At 37.8% G+C, this 10403-nt stretch overlaps 1 protein-coding gene across 1 annotated transcript; it reads right to left on the bottom strand.

Annotated features, from left to right (window-relative positions):
• Window positions 1-1544: 1544 nt before the first annotated feature.
• LOC117982290 (dihydrolipoyl dehydrogenase) lies at window positions 1545-9691 on the bottom strand. The gene is made up of 12 exons (XM_034968622.2): window positions 9530-9691; window positions 8712-8834; window positions 7939-8175; window positions 7415-7555; window positions 6749-6914; window positions 5953-6110; window positions 5138-5274; window positions 4852-4939; window positions 3876-3977; window positions 3580-3717; window positions 2944-3033; window positions 1545-1995 (listed from the first exon to the last, which is right to left on the bottom strand). The coding sequence occupies exons 1-12, from the start codon at window positions 9569-9571 to the stop codon at window positions 1930-1932; spliced, it is 1488 nt and encodes a 495-aa protein (XP_034824513.1). The 5' UTR covers window positions 9572-9691; the 3' UTR covers window positions 1545-1929.
• Between the last annotated feature and the right edge of the window lie 712 nt (window positions 9692-10403).

Below are 10403 nucleotides of genomic sequence, written 5' to 3'. Positions count from 1 at the left end.
ACCACAGATGAGATTAACGTTCCAATATTCGTCATCAACATAGCTTATCTCTTTCACACACTAGGTAAGCTTGCGTCATTACGACTATACCTGTCCTTATCTAGCACTCGCGGGGCAGCGCGCGGCGGCCATGTTCGTCAGTACCCTGAGCCAGCAAGGCCCTTAGGTGTGGTTCAAGCTACGGCTGAAACCTAAATATCCGTTTTTTACCCTTCGGGGGAAAAACGGTTCTATTTAGGTGTTCGAGCCTCCGCTTGAACCACAGATGAGACGTCATAATATGCGGAAACGTCTCTTCCATGGTTTATTCCATGGTAGTGTCACGAACAAACAAAATAATTTTATTGTACTTAATAATATGTTTGTCTGTGACTCCACTCAGTGTTCTGATCTGTATCATAAGCACAAATGATAGGCAAATGCGCTTACAATATCACATCTCTCTCTGAAAAAAATCTCACAATCTGTAAAATGTCACATCTATCGTGTCAGTCAGTTGGGGAGCTTGTAGGGCAAGGTAAGGCAGGTCAAATGTTATTTGTTTCTTTAACAATTTAAAAAAAGTTATTTTCTTTTATTTCGATACAAGTGAGCCTATTAACTGCGATCTCACCTTGTGGTACTAATAATGCACTCGATGGAAACGGGCTAACTTGGAAAAGGGGGTATGACAGTTATTAAACCCATACTCCTGATCCGTTTCTACGCGGCATCGTACTGGAACGCTATTAGGATTTTCTGATTAGGGCACCGAACTACCGTTTCATGATTCATATTTTGTCATAAAGCCAACATAGCGTCAAATATTCCGTCCGTTTTAGAAAAAAAAATATTTTATAACTACTTTTGAAAATAAATTACCCTATAGGAAACCTTTCAATTTATTTCCAAAAGTTTAACAGAATTGGATTTTTTTCTAAAACTTATTGACCAAAGACGGACTTTTTCGCTATGCTCTTTTTAACCAATCTCATTCAGTTGGTTTACGGAAGGTTACAGTTAGAGACTAGTTATTACACTTCTTCAGCTCGATTCAGCTTTTGTCCATAGAAAACACTAGTTTTGTACAGAGATGCGTCCGCATCCGTTCACCTTTTCGCGTTCATTCAACTTTCGCGGCAAACAGGCGTAAAATGAGAACAAGTGTGTTTTTATCTTGCGAATGCTAACTGTTCTGCCGCATTCAGCGCTATGCAAGATGCAATTTCAACGTCGAGGGCAGTCTGCGTACAGCGCTGAACGCGGCGAAACAGCACGTTAGCATGCCAACAGGCGTACGATGTGGTACGCGGCTGATAGAAGCTGAACTGTGTAAGTGTAACCAAAATCGTTCAGCGAAACGCGAATTGAGCTGTATAAATGTAACTAATCACATAAGAGATGGTTTGGCCAAACAAAACTTAAACGAGCCTAAACTTGTCACTGCTTATTTTGAGGTTAACGTAACCTTACTTTAACTGGCTGTTAAGTAACTAGCCCTTAGAGATGAAAAATTAAAGAGATGTAAAGTATAGATTAGTGAGAAGTAAAATAAAAGAAAATAATAAACATAACATAGCGGTATGTATTTTGTAAATCTATTTACAAAAAAATAAATATACAAATATTCACAACATTTACATCAAGTAAATGCACGACAAAGTTTTTCATTTGAGTGGAGAAACTTGAAATGAAAAATTTGAAATAATAGGTATATACCTACAGGTTAAAAAAAAAATACCAAATAATATTCGGCGACAAAACATTACGAAATAATGTTACTCAAATACTCTGATAGGAAAGAACACATTATTCAGTTAAGTTATGAATATAACCAATCGTTCACAATAGATTCATACAAGATCCTTAGGAGTGACTGTGAGTGATATTGAGAGATGCATACATTATTTGTACAATCATAAATTAATTATAATATAATAAATTCTAAGTTTAGAAGTTGATCGGCTTCCCGATGTAGGCGGCCATGTTTGCTTCTCTTAACGCTTCTGAGCATGTCTGGAAAGGCAAAACAAAATGAGTATGAATTTTATCACTGTTAATAATCTTCTTGCCTCTTTTCTGAGTTTTCGCTTTTGTCTATCTTAGTTAATTTATCGCAAAGTGGCAACTCTTTTTTAAAAAAATTCACAAGTGGTTCTACAAATGCAGAATATCGAAAATAAAATTTCATTAAGTACTAGCTGATGACCGCGACTTCGTACACGTGGATTTAGGTTTTTAAAAATCCTGTGGGAACTCTTCAATTTTCCGGGATAAAAAGTAGCCTATGTCCTTCCCCGGGATGCAAGCTATCTCTGTACCAAATTTCGTCAAAATCGGTTGAACTGTTGAGCCGTGAAAAGCTAGCAGACAGACAGACACACTTTCGCATTTATAATATTATAAGTAAAAAAATATGGATATTATATTTGTTTGCGCCTGTTCCACCGCTATTCGGGTATCTAAATATATATGCAGTGAAAGACGACTTGCATCATCACTTCAACTGCGGTAATTCAGTCGAACCTTAGTTCCGAAAGCTTACATAAATATTATAAATGGTTTGGATGTTCGTTACTCCTTCACGCAACAATGACTGAACCAATTTGCGTGAAATTTAGAATGGTGATAGCTTATACCTTGAACTAGCTTATTTCCGCGACTTCATCTACGTATTCTACACAAATTTCAAACCCCTATTTCACCCCCTTAGGGTATGAATTTTCAAAAATCCTTTCCTGGCGGATGTCTACGTTATAATAGCTATCTCCATGCCAAATTTCCATCCATTCGTCCATTAGTTTAAACTGTGCGTTGATAGCTCAGTTGGTCAGTCAGCTTTTTCTTTTATATATATAGATTAACACATAGTAACAAATACTTTTTACACTGGAAATCAAAGAGTTCCCGTGGGGTTTTCAAAAACTATGCGGCGAATCATGTAGTAAAAAATAAATATCTTACTGGATGTGCGTGGCATACTCGCGCGACGTCTTCCGCGGCGGCGCCGTACTCTTGCGCCAGCACGGCTTCGTTGATCAACTCGCCGCCGCCCTGGATACAACACATTCATTATCATTTTGTAGGATTACGGTATATTTTCAGAAATTGGTACTGATTCTAAACTAAATTTCGGAGTATTCGCAACTTTTTCTTACCAATGTACCTATAAGAAAAGGACAGACAAACCTAATTTAAATTAGAACTGTCTAACCTCGTGACTTTAGGTGCCAGCCGTGAGCCTACTATTTAAACTTGTAGAGTGCACTTTAAATTTAAAATTAATTTTCCGTCCTTTTTTAGCAATATTAAAAAGAAAAAAATGCAGACACTAATTTTAGTTTAAAAATCAGAATCGATACCATAGTCCGTTAATCATAAATCAAGCTGTTAGCACTCATTGGGCTTATGGAGCGCCATAGTGATGTGCGTAATAGTAGCAAGTCAATATCGATGAATCGTAACGAAATAATTTAATTTAACTCTAACAATTTTTTCCTCACATTATTTGAGACAGCTATGTTGTTTTGCGTCAACCATTCCTGGTGCGCTAAACTATATTGGCGACAAATTGAATCAGGTTATAGGAGGTAGACTCACCGGGCCAATGATGTGCGTGCCGAGGATGACGTCGGTCGCCTTGTCGGCGAGCACCTTGACGAAGCCGTCGGGCTCGCCGTTGGTCTTCGCCCGCGAGTTCGCCAGGAACGGGAACTTGCCCACTTTGTACGCTCGCCCCTGCAAATCGATCAACAACATTAGGGTAAGCTCGCTTTTCGACGAACTCCCTGGCGCAGTGAGCAGTCAGTCACCTTTTCCTTTTATATATTTAGATTTCTCTGTCCCCAATAGTTGAAAATTTCACTTCACTGAAAGAAGAACATTATGTAACAAACCTCTTTTTTGAGATCCTCCTCCGATTTGCCGACCCAGCCGACCTCAGGTGAGGTGTAGATGACGGACGGAATGGCGTCGTAGTTGAAGTGTACTGGCATGCCCTGAAAACAAAAAAAAAATTGTTACTGCAAGATATGCTTGCATTTGATGACAATCATGCTTCTACTAAATAGCAAGATGAGGTCTACGTTGCGTAGTGCGCTTGCCTAAAAGATGCCTATTCAGAGCCTTGAAAGTATTATAGGTTATATGTGGCAGGAAGATGGTTGCCAGTAAAGCATTTTTTCTTAAACTTTGATATAAAAAAAAGTTCAGTCAATTTCGTCAAAAGAATGAAGCAGAGAATTATCCAGATATTTGTCATGCTAAATTATTAGCCAACGAATTAGACAGTTCAGCCCCCCAATTGTGTAAGAAAAACGTATTCATCGTTATCGTAATCGTCAACAAATTCTGCCCTTTGATTGGCTATGAAAAAACTTAAACAGCGAATCAACCAAAGGGCAGAATTTTTCGATTACGTACGATGAATACATTTTTCTTACACAATCGGGGGGTAGTAGTAGTAGTAAATACGGTAAAACTGACAGCAAAATCTATCATCTACTAGATGTCTCAAGCATACTCATGAGTCATGACACTGCGGCCAGGCTGATTTAGGAGGCAGCTAGATTGGAGCAATCTAGGGTGGTCTCTACACATGGGTGTACCCTATCTAGGAGATATCGGATGCATATCTGCTCCTGCCGGCCAATCTAAGAGGCCCTCCTTAGAAGAGAGAGACACACGACATGGTTAGAAACCAATCTACCCCACTTTTTCATCCTAAATGCTGCAGTGTCTTGAAAATGGTTAAAGCCCACTGAGATTTTGTCTCTATCATTTGTGTGGGATTACGTAACAGTGAAAGCGCTATACTAGCTTCTTTCCGTGGATAGAATATAGTTGGAAGGTGCATAAAAAAGATTTATTTACCTTGATACCCTCAACACACACGATACCTTCGTCTTCCGCCTTGTGGGCCAGCATGGGGCCGTGGATGACGTCACCGATCGCGTATATCCTGTAAGTAATACCAAAAATACCATGCCGGGTACAGTGAAACAGGGTAACTTTAGAAACACGAATACAATATTTTTGGAAATCGGTGACGGGGTGGAATTTCCAAAAATACTTAACTTAAAAAACTGAACTGACAAACCAACAAACAAACACACTTTCGCATTTATAATATGGGTAGTGATGATAATTGTGTATTTACCCAGGAATGGTAGTCTGGAACTTGTTGTTGACCGGCACGCGGCCTCTGTCGTCGAGCGCGATGCCCACCTTGTCCAGGCCCAGCCCCGCGGTGAAGGGCCGCCTGCCGATAGAGATCAGCACTACGTCGCACTCCATCTGTAAAACAAATCAAAGTTTAAATTCACTGAGAAATAAGTTGCGGTATATGGATACACATTTTCTGAGACACTGGTACTGATTCTGAGCACAACCTAATTTTAGAGTTTTCGCATTCGAAAAGATAAATAAAAATTTAAATATTCGAAAAGAACAGGATGCAGTTTGACAGTTTTAAATTTTATTTTTAAATGGTACAACCCGTGATTTTAGCGCACTGTTAAAATTTGTAGCGTGCATTAAAATTTAGACTCTTTAAATGTACAGTTCATGTTCTGTCCCTTTTAGCATTGTTAAAAAGAAAAGGATGCAGATACTCTAAATTTAATTTAGAGAAAGACAACGGAATCGGTGCCACTATAGGTACATATTAAAGATAATAATGTTTTAGATTTTGCTGCCATCATCATCATCATGATCAATCCATCACCGGCTCACTACAGAACAGGGGTCTCCTCTCAGAGTGAGAAGGGTTTTGGCCAGTCTATAGGGCAATTGATGCACAGATAAACAAAATGGGGTGTCATTGCATCGACTACAAGAAAGTACCTCATTTTCTTGTTATTGTTTTAAAGTCAATTATCCATATTATAAAGCCTCGTTGGTTACATGCTTTCCTCAGAAATCTTTCAATAATTTAACAATTTACTGAAATATGAAAGCAACACAATAACTCACAGTTTCAGCATTGCCGCCTTTGGCAGCTTCTACGCTGACTTTGACAACACCACCCTCTTTCTTCACACCTGTCACTTTAGTGCCCAGTTTGAACTTCATGCCCTGCTTTGTCATAATTTTTTGTAGCGTTTTTGAAACCTCGCCATCGATCCCGACACCTGTCGAGTAACAAAACAATCATAGAAAAGCACAATAAAAATCTGGTGAATTGCCTATAAAGAATTTTTTGGACTATAAGATTTAGTTACATCTTTTTAAAATTTATATTTCCACTAGCAGAATTCTGAAGATATTTTGGCTGGAGGTCATTCTAACATAGACCTGTTGACTGTGGCTAAAGGTGATGCCATGAACAACCCCTAGACCTATAAATCTGACGTCCAATATAGACCTGGATATGGACATTGTGTCTAGCACCCAACCATTATTATATCCAGAGCCAGGCAACCCAACCCACAAGGCTAATGAAAGCGTGGACGGCCAAATTAAACTTTACGGCGTACTACTTTAGATGATTATACATATCTCACACCTCCCTTTAAAAAAGAACCCCGGTTGGGTTAGAAACTAGTCGGGCTAGCGTCGACTAAACACGTGAGTAAAGCCGGGTGTGAGATATGTATAATGCAAATCACTTACGATAGTTTAAACGCTAAAATACTTTAGATGAGTCTAAAAAGATTAGTCTCACTTGGGGTGAGTTAAAGTATCAGGTGTCCAATAGATCAAGGTGGGGGGGGGGGGAGTGAGGGGAGGGGACATAGGATTTAATGACAATCAGAAGTGTAACACTCACCTCCAATAGATTCAAGGAACTCGATAGCTATGACATCAGAACCGAGCCTCTGGTACACTGAGCCCAGCTCGAGACCAATGACCCCAGCACCAATCACCAACATTTTCTTGGGTACCTTGGGCAGCGAGAGAGCCCCTGTTGACGTGACGATTTGCTGCTCATCAAACTGGTGAACAATGGATGCTTTGTAACAACATTGGAGTCATCACCAAGTTCTGCTGCTCAAAAGTGGCTACATAGGGTAGAATATGACAGAAAGACTACTATGTATAGACCTACGCTTGACTGCACTAGCTGATGCACACGACTTCGTTTGCGTGGATCTAGGTTTTTTTAAAATTCTGTGGGAACTCTTCGATTTTTCAATGATGATTTCAATGATTTCTTTGGGATAAGAAGTCTTGTTAAAAAGAAGCCTATATCACTCTCCAGGTCTTTAGTTACTATACCCATGCAAAAAATCACGTCGATCTGTTGCTCCTTTGCGACGTGATTGAAGGACAAACCACCAAACAAACACACTTTCGCAATTATAATATGGGTAGTGAATAGTGATGTACTAATAAGTTATCTAATGCATCTAATGTTATGACTAATGCTACCCTATAGACAAGTTTGACATAGATTCAAAATATCAAAGAAGAAAAATGATAAAATCTTACTTACAGTAACACCAGGGAATGGTGTGACTTCTGATCCAGTTGCAATTAAAATATTCTTTGTGTTTACAGTCTCAACTCCCGTCTCACCTTTGACTTCTACTTTATTTGGGGCAGTGATAGTGCCCATTCCACGTAATAGCTTCACCTGTAAAATTCTTAACTACTTATTAATTTGTTATGCACTAACATGATCAAATCAGAAATGAGGACATCTGTAGGAGAACCACAGTGATCAACATAACTAAACGGGTTGCAAAGCTGAAGTGGCAATGGGCAGGGCAAACAGTTTGAAAACACGATAGATGTTCGGATCCCAAGCTGTTGGAATGGCGAACTTCCACCTGAAAGTGCAGCGTTTGAAGGCCCCACTAAGTGGACAGATATCAAACGAGTCGCAGGGAGCCGCTGGATTCAGGCGGCGCAAAACAAGTAGTCCAATTTGAACACTAGGCAAATAATACAAAAATAGATTTCAGGCAACCTTTTGTTTTTCACTCACTATATTATGGTTTATGGATAATATCATACCTTGTTTTTATTAAACAGCATAGCAATGCCTCCAGTAAGAGCTTTAACTGCATTGACTTTATATGACATCATAGCTTCAAAGTTCAGTGACACGTTTCCCACTTCAATTCCTCTGTGTTTGAAATCATGTTGAGCCATGTGATACAAATGTGAGTTGTGTAGTAATGCCTTGGATGGGATGCAGCCAACATTTAAACATGTTCCTCCTAATGTTGGGTCTTTTTCTACTGAAATGGTCTATGGGAATAATAAATAATTCTTATAGATAGATACATTAAGCAGTATTGCACACTTAAACAGAGAAAACATGCAAGAGATACAAGATAGTACAGAAGGGTGCTTATCTATCATTTGTATGACTTTTAGAGAGTACAATTTACAAACAACAAAAAAGAGTTTAAAATAAAAATAGAGTTAAATAGGTTAAAAAAAGTTACAATGTTGTCAAGTTATGCACAACTATTCTACACACTACTACAACCAAGGCTGAGCAGTCTTCATGAAATAGAACAACTGTAACTTCAACTATTTACGCAGTGCATGCCACAGGTCTCAGACGGGACAATTTTTTGACTTGATTCATAATATTATCACCATACTTATTTTTGTAAAATGTTCATAAGATTTAGCCTATAACTTTCATAGATAATTCCTCTAACTATTGGTAAATTCTGTATGAAAATCCATACAGTACTTTCTGAAATTAGCCTGAACAAACACAAACCCAGCACATTGGTGACTTTAACTTATAATAGGGATGGAAGTTGGAGTACCTTTAAGCCTAGTTGAGCAGCTTTAATGGCTGCAACATATCCGCCAGGGCCCGAACCAATGACAACAAGATCTGCATCATGTGTGGTTGCATACTGTCTGATTCCAGTTCTTACATTGCCCCTCTAGAAAAGTTTTAATTATTAATTAAGTTAGCTGATGCCTGTGACTTTGTTCGCATGGGTTTAGGTTTTTAAAAATGTTGTAGGAGCTGTTTGATTTTCAGGGATAAAAAGTAGCCTATGTCACTGTCCTTCAGGTCTTCAATTATACTCATGCAAAAAATCATGTTTCCTTACATATAGAAGTCTCAAAAATAAATTGGCTCCAAACTTCAAAGTAAAACACTGTTTATAGCTCTCTCAGTATAATTTTTTTTTATTTTATATGTAGGACCAGTGTTCCTTAAGCTAAGCCTGGAATCCTACCACCAGTTCAGAAACCAGATTCCGGCGAGAAGTGCTTGGTAGGTAGATACTAAATATTTTAAAAATCAGCTGATTGAAGAAAAATAATTTCAGCCATTTCCAGGCTTGTATTTAGTAGGTAGGTAAGTTTATTTTATCTAATTTGTTAGGGCCCTAATGACTTGACAAAGTCACATGTTGAAGGTCAAAAACTTCATCAGATTCAGGTTATTTTTTTTATCTACATTTATATTGCATAACAATGCATGTAATAACATGAAAACATTCATGTTAATTTCCTATTTATTTTTTACTCCAAAAAAACTACGAAAATTAGCACGGAGATTGCATAATCCATGTCGGGTTTTGTTCGTTTTCTAAGTGTGGTGACAAGAAAATTATTGAGCGCTTACCCTAAATGGAGTCGAAGCTAGTTTTAAGAACTTATAGCCCATTTTTTATATAAATTTAAAGGGCGGTTTGTAGATAGCAGATGGAATAAATCCACAAAAACCAAAAATCGGCAAGTCCTGTCCCTGGCGATCGGAGGACAGTTTGACATTGACATTTAACATAAACTGTCAAAAAATAAAAATGGCTAATTCACCATAGACCATAGAGTACTAAAGAGTTTAAAATGTGTTAGTTGGTGCGGGTAACTTTAGAAAGTGAATTAATGGTTCAATAGAATTAATCAGTTAATAATGAAAAAAAGCAATACTACGGCGTAATTTAAACGACAATATCACAAGTGGTGAGTTAGTAAATAAAGAATGATATCTTAGCGCAAGTTAGTAGTTTTTAAGAGTTTTAAAACACCAACAAAAAGTTTCAATTTTTACCCGAATGCACCCAGATTCCAGAAGGAGGATAATGTTTTTCAGGCGTGTTATATTATGTAAGTAATTTATGTTTATGAATCGTATTGTGGGTATGCAATGTAGTTATATCATTGCTAATGAATTGTATCAAAAAACTGTTTGGCGTTGGATAAAGGCTTATGTAAAGGTTAGGTAAAGGCTTATGTGAGGGGTGTCTAGGTACTGTAAAAATAATCTCTTCAACGAAAAAATTTGGTACAATATAAGGGTCCCTTTTTTTGCTACGGAATCCTGAAAATTATGTCTCAGTTTGTATTATTCTTTCAAAATACTTCTTACTTTTCCCTTATAGTTACTAGTTAACTATTCTTTTTGTTCCAAAGAAAAGGACAAAGGGAAAATTATGAGAAAATAACTCTCTTTTAGGTAGATTAGAATAACCACGTCGACTCACTAGTTTTATGTT

This window comes from Maniola hyperantus, chromosome 5 (genome assembly GCF_902806685.2).
Source record: "Maniola hyperantus chromosome 5, iAphHyp1.2, whole genome shotgun sequence".
Classification (NCBI taxonomy): Eukaryota; Metazoa; Arthropoda; class Insecta; order Lepidoptera; family Nymphalidae; genus Maniola; species Maniola hyperantus.
This window is presented reverse-complemented; position numbering and strand designations above follow the sequence as displayed.